The 15,116-nt window shown below is 35.2% G+C and overlaps 1 protein-coding gene across 5 annotated transcripts in view; it reads right to left on the reverse strand.

The window, feature by feature from the left end:
* SCAPER (S-phase cyclin A associated protein in the ER) overlaps positions 1 to 15,116 on the reverse strand; it is a 169,172-nt gene that overhangs the window by 103,819 nt on the left and 50,237 nt on the right. For all 5 annotated transcript variants that reach the window (XM_072870685.1, XM_072870684.1, XM_072870683.1 and 2 more), the window contains exons 16-20: positions 12,790 to 12,945; positions 9,445 to 9,587; positions 5,395 to 5,476; positions 3,838 to 3,990; positions 2,533 to 2,640 (exon numbers count right to left, since the gene is read on the reverse strand). In XM_072870685.1, the coding sequence (XP_072726786.1) occupies positions 2,533 to 2,640; positions 3,838 to 3,990; positions 5,395 to 5,476; positions 9,445 to 9,587; positions 12,790 to 12,945 (642 nt within the window). The remainder of the gene's footprint in view (positions 1 to 2,532; positions 2,641 to 3,837; positions 3,991 to 5,394; positions 5,477 to 9,444; positions 9,588 to 12,789; positions 12,946 to 15,116) is intronic.

Below are 15,116 nucleotides of genomic sequence, written 5' to 3' on the forward strand. Positions count from 1 at the left end.
CAAAATGAGTCAAAGATCAAGAGTAAGTTATCTGAGGTGTCAAGTGCATAAGGTTAAAGGTGAAATTTTATTAGGTCAAAGGTGATATAAATAACATCTTTTATGTCAAAGAAGAAGGGTCACAGACAAGATGTATATAATCTAAAGACATCACAGATGACAAGTAATAACTTTAAGTAGTACAAGTGTGTTCTCACTACAGATACTTTCACTGACTAAAAAAATTGAAAACAGCTATTAATAAGTAACTATGAATATTACAACACTTCCCTGGAATATGGTTTTACTTCTATAGAATACTTGGGAATTTTTTTCTCAAGTACTTCAAAACTTAACTAAAGTTATTGAATGCTTTAGTTGTGGGAGAGGCAAAGTTTGGCGTTAACTATACATGCTGAATAAAGAGGCACACAAAGCAGATTGATAAATACAATTGCTTTTCTACTTCACACTGACCACATCTCTACCATGTATATCTTATTACTGCTCTTTGAAAAAAACAAAACAAAACAAGAGAGGGCCTCAGGCCAAGGAAATTTCAGATTACAATAGTACAGTTCAGAATTGTATACTCAGACTAATTAAAATATAGCTATAAATAATATATTAAATATCTAACAATGGAAGTATCCATATGTTGCCAGTATGCCAAATACTGGTTGATTTGGCATCTTGATTAAGGATATTTAAATCTGCTATTGTAATCATGAAGCTGTTCATTCAGTTAAAATCATTCTCGCCTTTTGCTCCTGCACTAAGTACACATTCAAGAAAGCCCACACATTTAACCTTAAATCTTGATCTTAAGTTCACATCAAAATGTTTCACTGAAAAACACTGGATTTAAGCATATGATGTTGGACAACACAAAGATCAAGATATCTGTGCCCTCTAGTGGAACTTCTTTTTCACCAACTGGGCACAAATGCAGCTGTTATAATGTGATCCCTTTTTCTGGAAGATGGAATTGTTAAGCTATCAAATTAGATGCTGTGAATAGTGTATAACACCCAGTCAAAAGAAATTCACTGTTTTCCTCCATATTCATCTGAGACAGCTGCCCAGCAAGAACCATAGTTCAATTATCAGTGGCTAGACAGATACAAGCAAAGGCTAGATAGATACAAGAAAATTTCAATATTATAGATTGCCCACACTTTGGTGCATGTACCAACATGAAATATTCTGGGAAAACTCACAGCTTGTATTTCTAGAAAAACGGATGCAGTATGAAGCTTTCTCCCATATATTCAATTAGTTAAACCTGGCATCTAAAACCAAATCCAAAACCACACAACTCCCACTAACCACGGTAAAAGAGGAAAAAAGAAACTGCAAAGATAGTTTATGTTCTTTCATTACAGTTAGAAAGGGGTAGGCAAACTGCAACTCAGCAAAAATTTATTCCTCCAGACTACTGTATCTCTCCAATTCTCTTTTTCTCTTTTTCCAGTGATAACCACCTTTGTGGATTTCAGTACCTGAGAGACTTAACTCTCCAAAGCTTTTTAGTAAGGAAAAGAAAAGATGTTACTACTGGATGTAAGAAGCTGTAAACAAAGAGAAGATTTCAAAAAATAAAAATAGTAACAAGAACTGTGAAGGAAGGAAGGAGACAGCCAAAAATTAGAAGTACTGAGCAGTATCATTTGAATCAGCTCGGCTGGAAACAGATTTCTGAAGACAATGAAGTTAAATCTCAATCAGCTCTGGAGAATTGGCTCGTACAGTATTTCTTCCTAACATCTGACAGGTATAATACAAGGGCATTCACAAATTTTTTGGATAAGACAGAACTCGAAGTCTGACTGTTATAATTTGTCTCATAGAAAAGGCCTTGACTTAATACTGTAGTTCAATTCAGGCAGCAGCAACGAGAAATTAAATCAGACAACCAATCAGAAGTCTATTCTTCAAAACAGCATAGTTTCTTGATTTAGTATAAAATGTCCTCGATGCTTCCTGAAAATCACCCTAAGTGTCAATTCTTCTAAAGAAGCTACTGAAAAAGTAATTATTGTTCTTTCTAGCAACGCTAATACATGCAAAGCATTTCCAATCTTACATTTTAAAAGTAATTTAGCACTACAATTTTCACCATTATTGACCTTGATGCACAGGATAGCACATCTGATAACCTAAAAAAGGACTAAGATATTTTAAGCAACAGGAAGGAACAACAACAAAAAAACATAAAGCAAAATGCAGACACCTGCAACACATCAGATTTTTATGATGAAAAGATAAATACAGTGAGATGAAAACCACCTTTGGATTAATAGAAAAGCAATTAGTCACATTTTATACACAATCTATTTCAAATAGCAATTGCGTGAAGTACTTGAATCCACTGTTTCTTTTGTTCCTTTTCATTGGTAGTCTGTATTCAAAAAGGCACTATTATTCCCATGCTAATTGAACAAATATTTTTGTTCAATTCCTTGATAAGAATTTTCAAGACTTTCTTAGGCTACTCAGCTGGATGGCATTTACAACTAGAAGTAATATAGAATAAAACACTACAAAACTTACCACTTCTTCATCTGAAAGCTCTCGTCCTTGTATACTACTGTTTTCTCTCACAGCTTGTTGGTGTTTTTTCCCTTTAATGTGGCTAAAAAGGTACACTTCTGATGAAATCTGTAATGACAATGACTTAATAGCAATTTTTTTCCTTGATAATTCCATAATCTATAAATAACAGTATTTTAAATATAATATATGCCAATTTGTCGGGAGTATGTTCAGAATTTCAAGCACAGTACTTTATTCCTCAACCTAATTTACATAAACATCTTTTATGCAGGACTTAAGAGTAAATTACATAATGATTTGCTAGCCAGCAGTATAATAAGAGATTAAAAAAAGTCTTGGCTTCTCATCTCATTTTGACTTCAATCTAACTTCATATATTGGACTTCCATTCTGAAATGCATGATCAGTGAATATACAAGACTCCAGTCTGCTGAACCTGAGTTTCTGTTCCAGCACAGCCTGAAGTGATCCCATGCAATCTTGTTTAATTCAGCAGTTAAAGACAAATAATGCTTAGTAGGATACACAGCTTTATTCAATAACGCATAGTCTTTGCAAATCAGTAAAAACAGTTATCAACAAGAACAGATCTCCCTGCTTCCTACTCAGTGACTGTCTGGCTTCCTCTTCTCCACCATTGCTGGGACATACGGAACGGCAGACACAAGAAGAGATACCCTGTTGAGATCAGAGGTCTGCCTAGCAAACTACTTGGCTTCCAGCAGTGACCAAAAAATAAGATACCTAAGGAAAAGTAAAAGAGGAGACAAAGCGAACACTGATTCTCCCCTTCAACACTTTTAAGCCTCCAACCAAACTCAGTTCAATAACTTCTTGAGCTTGGTGTGGTATCTCTGTATCCAGTAACCTTAAGTGAATTTCAATCCAGTGAAACTTGCCCAATCATCCCCTGAACTCAGATTAAATTCAAATATCCAGAGGATCTTATAACAAGGTGTTCACAGCTCATGTACCTGCTATGTAAAGAACCACATTCTTTACTTTGCTTTAAATCTAGCTTTTAACTACCTTCATTCGATGCTCCCAAATTCTTGCTTTTCTTAGAAGAGACAGCGAATAACTGAGTACTGTCCACACTCTCCATTCTACCTACAACTCTACAGTTCTTTCAAGTCTTCCCTAAACCACCTGATTTATAGACAGAAGAATCCAAAATAAGGTGCACTTTACAAGAGCAGAGCAAGGACACAGTAGATGTGCAGTACTCTCATCTGTGAATGAAGCACAATTTGTAGCTTCAAGGCCTTGTAATTCTGACAGTATTCCCTCTATCCAACTTACCATTACATTGCATAATGAGCACTGTTTTTTTCGTTCATATGGTGTAAGTTTTGGTGCATAATCAGTATTAGCATGTCTTCCACTACTTAATTCAGCTGCTTTCTCTTTTCTTTGTTCAATTTGTTCCATGTGCCTTCTAATACTTTCATCATGCTGAATGGAAAATAATCAAAGCAACAAAGAAAAAACACATTTAATTACAGCAAATGGAATTAAACTGTGCAAAGAAATATTGGGAAATACCAAGTATTGTACAGTTATTGTACAAATATTGTAGAGCTAATGTTAAATTGAAACTATTTTTTATTTCTGAAAGGCATTAAAAGTCACCACACATCATAGGCATTATTATGCTATGGCATAGCATTGTGCTATGATTTAAAAAATCAATCAGCACCATTTTTGTTTTATAGGTGATTATCAATTAATAATCTGTTGCAAATCCTTCTGTAAATCTTTTTATTACAATTTAACATCTCAGTTCTGGTTTTGTTCTTAATGAAACACTCTAGTACAGAATAGAAGTTCAACTTAAATTCTACAAATATATAACTTGCGTAGGGCCATCAGTTTTCACTGACAGATATGAAATCAGAAAGTACAAACTGAAGTAAAATAAATTACTTGTTACTTATCTGCAGTAGCAGACACAGTTCACTGGATTCTTTCAGGGGGTTTTCATACCTAACCCTCATAAGAATGGAACAAACTCTCAACTATTATTTAAAATCAGAGGCTTGGGTATGAACCTGCATTTAATTAAAAAACCTGCATTTTACAGTACAAGTAAATGTAGCCATGGTGCTTCAGACTGGGATCACAGCAAAGAACAACACTGAAATGAAAAATTATTTGTACATATACATAAACCATCCTGGAATAAAAAGTTACATAATTTATCATTAAATGAAACTTTAATATGTAGTTCCACCTCAGAACCTTAAAAATATAATTTATCATTTTAGAAGTCTTTACATCTGTTGAAAAATAGTGGATCTCTCTTCAAAACTTCTGATACCTTGGTTCTCCACTGGACAGTCAATTCACCTGAACAGGTGAACTACAAGGGGCTCGATCCTTATGCCTATTTTATGAAATAACTGGAGCCCTTCATGAAACAAAAGGAAATAGCATGCCGCACTTGACGGCATCAATTTCAATACCTTTAGATAGTTCACCAAACAATCACACAAGGTGCTATCTTCACCAAACAGTGTGAGAGTTTTTACATATTGATTTTCCTCATGATTTAATTCAAAAATACTTTGACTTATCTTGGAAAGTACAGGTTTACTTGTTCTCATGTTCAAAGCTTTGAAAGGAATCAATTCCATAGAGCTCAGTCCTGTTCTTTCCAAACTACACAGTGTATGTTATACAGCAAGGTCCTCTTCTTAATGCAAAAGTCTAAATAAAAATTTCTTGTAGAGTTCTGCAATTCAGGACACTGTACAGTGCACTGTAACATCTTCACCAAATAAAACATACATACAGAAAATAATTTTGCAGAAATTATCTATTGTTGACGTATTTTTCAACTAAAGTATCCTTTTATACCTTCAGTTGAATCTTCTTCTGTAGTTCTTCCATGGCTTCTTGTTGAGCTGCAGTAAGAGCTGCCAACCTCTCTTCTCGATCTCTAACCAAAAGATAATAAATATAGGGAAAACTTGTAATAATGTAAAGCATGCACAATATTGACGAATTTATGTTTGAAATGGAGAACAAGCACCCCCAAAAATGAAGCTGAAGATGGCTCAGTAGAAAAGAAAGACAACAAAAAGCCATTTCATTAGCAGAGAATACAGATACTTTAATTTCAATGATTTAATAAAGGCAGACACTTGAACCTTTGTAGCAGAACCTGGATCGTACCTCAGTCCAAACCAGAGCAACGATAGTCAATATGATGCTACAAAATAGTGATGAACGAGATACCCTGCTACCATTAGCATTCTTCAGCCAATGGCTATAGTCAGTGAACCAAAGGGGAGGAGTACAATGGCAAATCGAAGAAAAACCATATAGCAATGATGACAATGCGTTTTATAAAAATGATGATCAGTGGAAGTTTGAATATAAAAACTTACAGATAAAACTTTGACCAACATCAAATGATACTGTCATGAGTGGTAAACTGATGCTCTAGAATATTGTAATCCTAAATGTTCAAGATACTGAAAGATAGCAAAAGATTAGGCATTTATCTTACTGTCACCTTCTGTACATAACTGCAGTCAGGACCTATTTTGCTCACTGAACCTGTCTGTGCTACATCCCTGTTACAAAAACTGAATCATGCCTCAAACTTCAGTTGTCCTCTTCACTTTCAGCAACTCTCCTTCCCCTCCCCAGCAAAGTGTCAAAGTACAACTGTCATGCATGTGGATGTCAGTAAGAGCCTGTGAATCCCCTAAGCATCACCCTATTGAAGAGATTAAGATTTGTTTATTCTGAGGAAATAAGAGGTATAACTTGATCTGTTACTATAACTGTTAAGCAGAAACCTGCAGATAACGGTTTCATCAAGAACAACTTACTAGTGATCAGTAAGCCAAGGGAGCTATTAAACCCTAAAAAGGAAGAAAGTCAGCTACTCATGCTGTTTGTACAAAAAGAATTGGGATGGGAGAGAAACACTTCTCCTAGAAGTCTGGCAGCTGTGAAGGGCCAAAAGAAGTAACGAAAGCTTTGAGTAAAACTGAGCAATGAAGAAGTCATTCAAAGCCATTAGCAATCTTTTTAAAAGGCATTCTAAAATTAGTTTGAGTGACAAAACTAGAAAGGATACCATAAAGAATATTATGCAAACTGCAGTGGTTTTTGTGTTCTGGGGATTTCTGTTTGTTTGGTTTTTTAAAACAGAAAACTCATAGGAAAAAAAAAGTCATTTCAGTAAAAGTAGAAGGCTCAGACAAAGTAACATTTTAAAACAAAAAGCCACAGAAAATATAAAAGCATATAGGAAAGAAGATGAGGGAGGAAGCAAGTCTAATGATAAACACTACACACAATTGTTCTTTCAGAAAGTATAAGTGAACTCTTCCGATCACCATGGGCATGGAGGCGGGGTGAGGAAGAGATGATGGATGAGAAGCATTAGGTAGTTTATGTGCTGTCTCCCCTGAGGTATATAAAGAAAGACTGAACCACAGTCTTTATTTTTGTTTTAAAGAGCTCCTGACTCACACCATGAGCTGAAACAAATCGCAACTAACGCATGACCCAAACCCAAAGCTTATTTTAGCTATTTCTTTCAGTATGCATTTTAAAATATTTGTTTAATCCTACAAACTATGACAAATTAATATCATTGCACACTTTGGATTAATAATATTTGAAACAAAATTCTAAAGTTTAAATTTATAGAGCATCAACATTATTCCTGTACAAGCCCTATGAAAAGCATGTTTTTTACATGATTAGGTTACATTATACAGTTTTATGATTTGTATTGACGAGAACAAAATTTTCCATATTACGGATTTCAACTCTCTGGAATATAAAATACTCTGAAATTACATCTAAAACCTTACTGGAATCAAGTTAATGTACCATAAGGGCAGAGGGGCTTTTAAAGCCAGTTTTAAGTACACTATTCCTTTCATACAGATGCTTTAATCACCACCAGATGCGCATGGTAAAGCTTATACTGAAGAAACTTTAAGCAGATATTCCAAAAATTACTCATTCCAGCAAGTATTAAATCTTCAGGATAGGAGTCAAATCCCAGTGGCAGGAAAAAACCCAACAAAACAAAACACCAAATGATACCCCAAGGTTCCACCAAAATATGTCAAAGTCCAAGATGGAAGGGACAGTACAGCCAGCTTCCTGTCAAGCTCATCTCTCCCTTAACTTCTAACGCAGGACACAATCTTCCTCTAATTCTACTACGTTAGAGAAACCTCAGCACTGTTATTAAGGAGATGCAATGACTCTGAGGCCATTCTGACATAACAGAATCACCAGATTGTAGGGCACCACACATACATTCTTTCCTACTCTTTCCCAAAATTATCAAAAAAACCCAAAAAACAAAAAAAGGAAAAAAAAATCTCTCTTGTATCAGCATCTGGCAAAGAAAAACAAATGCAAGCACGGTACTGCAATATCAAGTACAACACATCTGAAAACTGAGTGCTATAGTAGCAAATATAGAGGAAATTTGCTGAAACATAGTACTAACAGAAGGCAAATGGAAACTGCTGTTCTTCACATGTCATAATGAAATAAACGGGGTGCAACAAAGGAAAGTGGCAGATTTAAAACTGATTAAACAAAAAGAGCAACGAATTGCACGCCTTGAGCCTTTAGACAAGTTCTAACCGCAGAAGACCTCAGAAGGCAAAGACGTCAATGGGACAATTATCTCACATTTGCTTACTGTGAGGGTTTCCTCAAATTTCAGAAAGATGTAGAAGCCTTACACATGCAGCGTCTATCTTCCCAAAACAGCATAACCAAAATTCTCCCTGTTATTCCTAATCTTCCTCAAGCATCTGTGAATGAGAGTAAGATACTGAAGGATCCCTTCCAACTCACTCCATCTCATTGTGACTTTGGCTCAATATATTGAGGAAAGGTCCATGAAGTCCTGGGCAAGGCCATAGATCCTTGCCACAATTCATTAAACGTCTAATTGAAAGTTGAATCTCTTTATGATGTCAAGCTAGAATTACTCATGACTTTGCAAGATGAAAGAAGATGATCAATACATTTCTGAGTATTTTACTTGGAGGAAAAAAAAAGCCTCTTCATGACAACTTTGAAGAAAACAAGCTGTGACAAAAATCTTTAAAGAACCATTAGTGAACACTTCTTGTCATAGGAAAAATGTAACTTCAATTTAGGTTTTATGGAATGCTTGTGGCAGTGGAACTGTAGGGAAAGAGGGAATAATAGGAGGTGAATACAAATAGAATTTGGCAAATTAAACAATAACCAGAAAGCAGTTTTCCTGAATCAGACTTGAAAGTAAACCTCTCTCACACACTGCAATGCCACACAACATTCATTCCCTCTGTACCTCATGTTTGACTCAAAAGAAAGGGAGAGAAGAGCCCATATGAAAATCCCTTTATGAACTCTTGATTACGGGCAAAAACATAAACCAAGTAGTTTGTAGGCAGTAGAATTAATGAAGCCTGATTTCCCAGCTTTGTGCTTCACAAATGTAATCTCTGATGTCTACAAAAAGGTGAACTCAAATTGATGCCAGTAAATCCAAAAGTTACTGGAGAGTGGAGGAAATGGGGAACATAGGGACATTAATCTTGCTTCCTTTGAAAACTAAGCTAAAATATGAAAAAGGAAAATTATTAAAAGGTCTTGTTAGCAATAAAACTAAGATGAATATAATAAAATACAGCCTTGCATGTTATATTGTGCATGTAACTAAGGAATACAAAATCTATCACAGAACTTATGATTACTCAGCCGATTTCTTCTTTCAAACCATTCATCAAGAATATTTATTAATGTTACTTTTTAAAATACTAAGCCTGAAGAGCTAAGAAGGTACCGTTGTTGTTATACAGAAGCTGCAGTTTGCTGGAAAGGATAACGGTGAAGGGCAGGGAACCAACAAAATTATTGTAAGGTTACCTGGCCCTCTCCCGTGCAGCATCTTCCCGTGCTTTTTCTTTCTCTTGCCTCTGCTGTTCAATCCGTGCTTCTTGTTCTTTCCTCTTCATCAGCAGCTCCTCAACTCGAGCTTGCCGTTCTGCTTCTAGGGCTCTCTTGCGCTCCTAGTCATAGAAAAGTAAATTCTAACTTTTCTTTTAGGAAAAAACAAAAAGGAATTAACAGAAACTGTATTTTAACATCTGTTTATAGAATTTTATCTCACTTTCATGATGGAGTAAGAACTGTGTTTTTATTAGATAAAGGAATAATAGGCAAATATGAGTATGTTCAGAAACTTGAACACACACTGAAAGTACAGTTGTATGAACTAAGCTACACATTAACTGGCCATATATTTTGCTCACTCTGAAAAAGTCTATCCACTACAAAAGCTTATAAAACTAGTTCATTAATGAGAGTATTTGAAGACATTTTAAACATCCCACAGGATACAGGTGATGTAGAAATAACATATGCTCCCATGGAATATTAATATTTAAATTATGATTCTGAAACTATCTGAATGATGTTACAAAATAAAATTGATTTTGACAATTTATTTTTGCGCTATCCCTGAATATATGATTCCTCTCTCACGACTCAATTTTTACTTTTTTCTGACTAATTAAGAAACTATATGTGGTATTGTAAAACTTTCTGACAGAATGGCTATACTTCTTTCAGCAACAAATGTAAAAATAAAGCATGTTTGAAACCTCATTTAAATAAGACATTTATGAGTAGACATTAAGTTGGTGAGTTTTACTAAGAGGAAATGTGATTATTCAGTTTAGCTGAAAGTCTGGAGAGAAATGGATTTTTAATGTGTTCTTCAAATCCTTATCTTGCTGAAAAATTAGTCTGTTTTGCATGACAGAATAAATTAAATATATATATTTAAATACATTTTTTAAATATACTCCTTGCCACATACTCCAGCACCATAAAAGCACATCACTATACTAGCAAATAAATTATCTCCCTTTCAGGAAACAGTATGAGATTTCATTAGCACAAACGAAAACTTGCTGGAATGATGAACATTTTTACATGGTTAGATGAGGGACCTGCATTCTTAAATATCGGCTTTACAAAAATGCAGACGTATTAAAAGCAGAAAACGTTAACCTTGTACTCTATTTTATTCAAGAAACGAAGAACTATAAAAATAAGTGAATTTTTGTTTCGTGCACAGCATTTTATAGTAGTGAATATGATGTTAACTGCACTGTCTTCATCTCCACAGGCAATACAGCTTGGTAATAGATAATCAAAACTGGCTTTCACAGTAACCGTAGTCTTACCGTCATAAACTTGCAGTAACAGCTTTGCACGAATACATTGATTTCCTTCTTAATAAAATAAGTAAGACAAGATATGGCATACTTTACTACAACTGTACTATTAAATCAACAAGAATGCAAACTGTTTTATAGAATGCCCCAGTGCATCATAGAAACAAATACTAGTTCTGCTGGACATTCCTTAAAGACCTTTAAGGTGGCATTTGAAAATGGACCAGGATAGCTTGCACATTTTGAATTAGGTACCAGTGCTACTAAATGGAAAAGCAAGTAAAAGCTGAAAAAAAAATCTGTAGTAGATCCTGTAATTAAAAAGTTAAAATAAGCTCAATGGAAGGAAGGGTTTAAAGGGGAATCTGCAGAATTTGGGGTCAGGGAGAAGCAAGCAGATTTTATTGAATGGATCTGAGAAATACTTGAGGTTGACAAAGACATTGTTCAGGTAGACAAACAGAAGCAGCCCAGTTTCCACAGATACTGAAATTTTATACCATATTTAGAATCCTTGTGATTTTAAATGATGCAATTCCATGTATAATAAAAGTTCATCACCGTTACAGTAAATGTAAAGTAGTTATGTTTAGAAGTGTGGTATTCTTCCAGTGTTTGAGGAGTTTTTGCATAAAGTTAAATTCATACTTATAAGCCAGAACTCTCATGATTCATTTCAGTTCACTGAAGTGGAATTATTTGTTTATAGTTATACTAACTGCTAAAAAAGTTATTATACTGGGAGTGGGTCCAGCTCCACAACAGTGTAGGATAAGCTTCCTGTGAGGGGAATACACATTGTTTTATAGAGGACAGCAGGGGAAGCTACAGCACACGTCAAAATATAGGGCTTTGCTCAACTGTTAAGCAACTTGCGCATGGAAAAAGCACAGCAAGAAGGATCAGCTTGACCCCTGGTCTGGCAGAAAGGATACGGAGAGGACAGGGCCATAACTGGGATTTAGTACTGAAAGCCTGTCTGCAGTGTTTGTTCTAGTTCAACTACCAGCCTAAGAACAGCCTAATACCTACACAACCCAGGAAAGGACTAAAAAATAAAAAAAAATGGTAGAGACAAGAAAGAGTTAAAACCACCCAAAATCCCAGAAAGGGACTCCAGCAAAGCTGCATTCTAGAATAAGAGAGTATGAGTAACTACAAAAACCAGGATAAATGAGATCAGATTTTTATAAAGAATCTGGAAAGGTACTTTTCACTGATAACGCAATCAACCCATGGAAATCCAGAAACTTTTATTAATATATTCTCTCAAAAAAGAGTTTTATCCATCACTTTTGGAGTACCTTCTGTCTCAAAAATGGTTTCTAAGCCACTGAAGTCAGTAACATGCCCTATTTTTCAACAAGGAGACAGAATCAGCTGCTAATGCTAAGTACCAGGCTCTGGCACAGAAGCTGGATTCACAGGTGACCTACAGTTGTGGGGATCTAAGGCATTTATAGAGAGGGAGGAGAAGTTTACATAAGAAGAAAACTTAGGTTTCAGATTCTAACATAGAGAACAGTGCTAAAAAAGTGGATACATGAGGCCAGGAAAACTTAGTATTGGAATGCTGTATTAAAATAAACCAACAAAAAAAAAAAACAAACCAAAAAACAACCCACGCTAGGATTCCAGGAACACAAACATATTTGCATTGTGGTTTTCACTGATCCTGTAAAAAGTATGGCATATGATAAAGAGTATTTTTCTGTTTCCTCTCTCAAACTTTTAAGTGTTACCTAAACATAAGGATTTTCTTATAAAGGAGTAACAAATATTTTTTTACAAAAAGCTTAAGACAGGCATGAATCATCTACCCAGCATCTATAATACCTCTGCTATAGCAACTTTAAGACTTAGATTTCTCCCTCTTACTGCTGAAAAGTTATAAAGGAGAAACATATTAGAGCATACTTTTCTGAAGTTGAACAAAGGAGGTAACATAGAAAGCAACAAAGACTGCATAGCCATAATGAAAAACAAATATATATTTCATCGTCCCCCTGCAACTACACATATATTATACCTGAACTGCTTCATCACGTGCTTGTTTTTCCTCTTGTCTTCGTTGACGCTCTTCTTGTAATTCATTTAAGCGTTGTTCATATTCTTTTAGTTTATTCAGCACATCATGACGTTTGTTCTGAGCTTCTAAGGTGTTTATAAATGCAATTTCATTTACCTGCAAATAATCAGAAAGTGTAAGAAAAGATCTGAGAAGTTGAAACAAGTTTCATTCTTAGTGAATTCCATCCATTTGTTAATCATCCATTCGATAAGCAAACTGGTGGGACATTTCTCCAGAATGGGTTGAAAAACTACCAAGTGAGAATAAGGCTTTGGTTTTTTATTAGGTTTTTTGTTTGTTTTGGGTTTTGGCGTTTTTTGGGGGGGGGGGTTGTTTTTGTTTTGTTTTGTTTTTAAACAGGATAACCCAAGGAATATAAAAGAGATAAATTGAGCTGTATCAGAAAAAGAAGAAACTTTGGCTAAATACCAGGAAAATCTTCCCAGTCTTCTCAGCAACGAGACTTCATTAGTCTATTCTCTTGTTCACAAAATGTGGAATGCTAAGACCCAGCTGGATAAATCAGTAAAATACATAAGTGCTAGTAGAATCCAAAAGGTCTTTTGATCTAACTTTAAATATATGAGTACTTACTGAATAAAAAAGTGAAACTATACATACTATGAATAAGAAAAAAACAAAGCAGCTCATTGTCTTAGTATTTCTTATCAGTATAGCCTATTTCACAAACTTTTTTTTCCCCAACCACAGGACAGTGCAATCCACAAGAATAAAAAAAAAATAAAATAATATGAAAAGGCTAACTTAAAAGTACTTTAATGTGTATACTAAAAATATCAAAGAATATGCTTTTCTACTACTTAGGTTCATGAAGGTAATCAATATTTTGTTCTCACTACAAGGTTGCTGAACAAAATTCTTGCCAACTTTAGACTTTTAAATGCAAATGCTTCAGAAATTTATATGGATGGGAAAAATCAAACTTTTATTTAACTTAATTTTGATTTAATAAAATCAAAATTCTAGAACCAAAGTTATTGAGGAAAATAATAAAAATTTATCAGCTATAAACCATACTCAAACCTATGATTGGAATAGAAATTCTTTTGCTGGACCCAAAGTTCATGCTCTGTCTGAATCCACAAAAGAAATTAGTACAGAGAAGATATATGGACAGACAACAACAGATCACGTAAAGCCTGGTAGGATATTTTTGTTGCTTTGTTTACTGACTAGAATCCATTTACAGAATGGATTTCACAGTTCAGTAAACAAGTAAGCACTGGGAATTTAGATAACCAATTGGGCAGCAACAGTTACCACGGTCTTCAGCTATACTACTCATCAGCTATTTCTCTAAAGCCTTCTGGCCCAATTAACCTTTATTTCCAGAACACAAGAACCTCAAGAGGCAGCAGATCTTACCCATTTTAACACACACAATACTTGAAACATCTGCTTAGCTGGGGAACTATGGCAAGTGTGATTTAGTTAATACGATTATAGAAGTCACACCAGTGTAATGAAATAATACTGAAGGTATGTTAGACTGATATAGAAATCATTTTAATCCAAGAGACAGAAACAGCGACTAAGTAAAAAAGCTATATCAGTTTTGTTGTTCTTATCTTAAATAATACAGATGAACAGCTGCATCAATCACAGCTGGGATACATGCTCATTATATAAAGTAACATTTTAGTTTTATGGAGATGCACGTATCTTTACTAGGGAAAAACAGTCTTTAAAGTAAAATATTTCATTTATGTTGTGCTGGTTTCAGCTGGGATCGAGTTAATTTTCTTCACAGTAGCTAGTATGGGGCTATGTTTTGGATTTGTGCTGAAAACAGTGTTGATAACACAGGGCTATTTTTGTTATTGCTGAGCAGTGCTTACACAGAGTCAAGGCCTTTCTGCCTCTCACACCAACGCACTGGCGAGTAGGCTGGGGGTGCACAAGAAGCTGGGAGGGGACACAGCTGGGACGGCTGACCCCAACTGACCAAAGGGATATTCCACACCGTATGACGTCATGCTCAGCCATAAAACTACAGGGGAGGTTGGCGAGGGGGCTGCTGCTCAGGCACTGGCTGGGCATCAGTCGGTTGGTGGTGAGCAACTGTTGCCATTTGCATCACTTGTCTTTCTTGGGTATTATTTCTCTCTTTGTTATTTGCCTTTTCCTTACAATTTTTTTTTTCAATTATTAAATTGTTTTTATCTCAACCCACGAATTTTCTCACTTTTACACTTCCAATTCTCTCCCCCATCCCACCAGGGTGGAGGGGAGTGAGTAAGCAGCTGGTGGTGCTTAGCTGCCGG

Source organism: Ciconia boyciana, chromosome 8 (assembly GCF_034638445.1).
Source record: "Ciconia boyciana chromosome 8, ASM3463844v1, whole genome shotgun sequence".
NCBI classification, from domain to species: Eukaryota; Metazoa; Chordata; class Aves; order Ciconiiformes; family Ciconiidae; genus Ciconia; species Ciconia boyciana.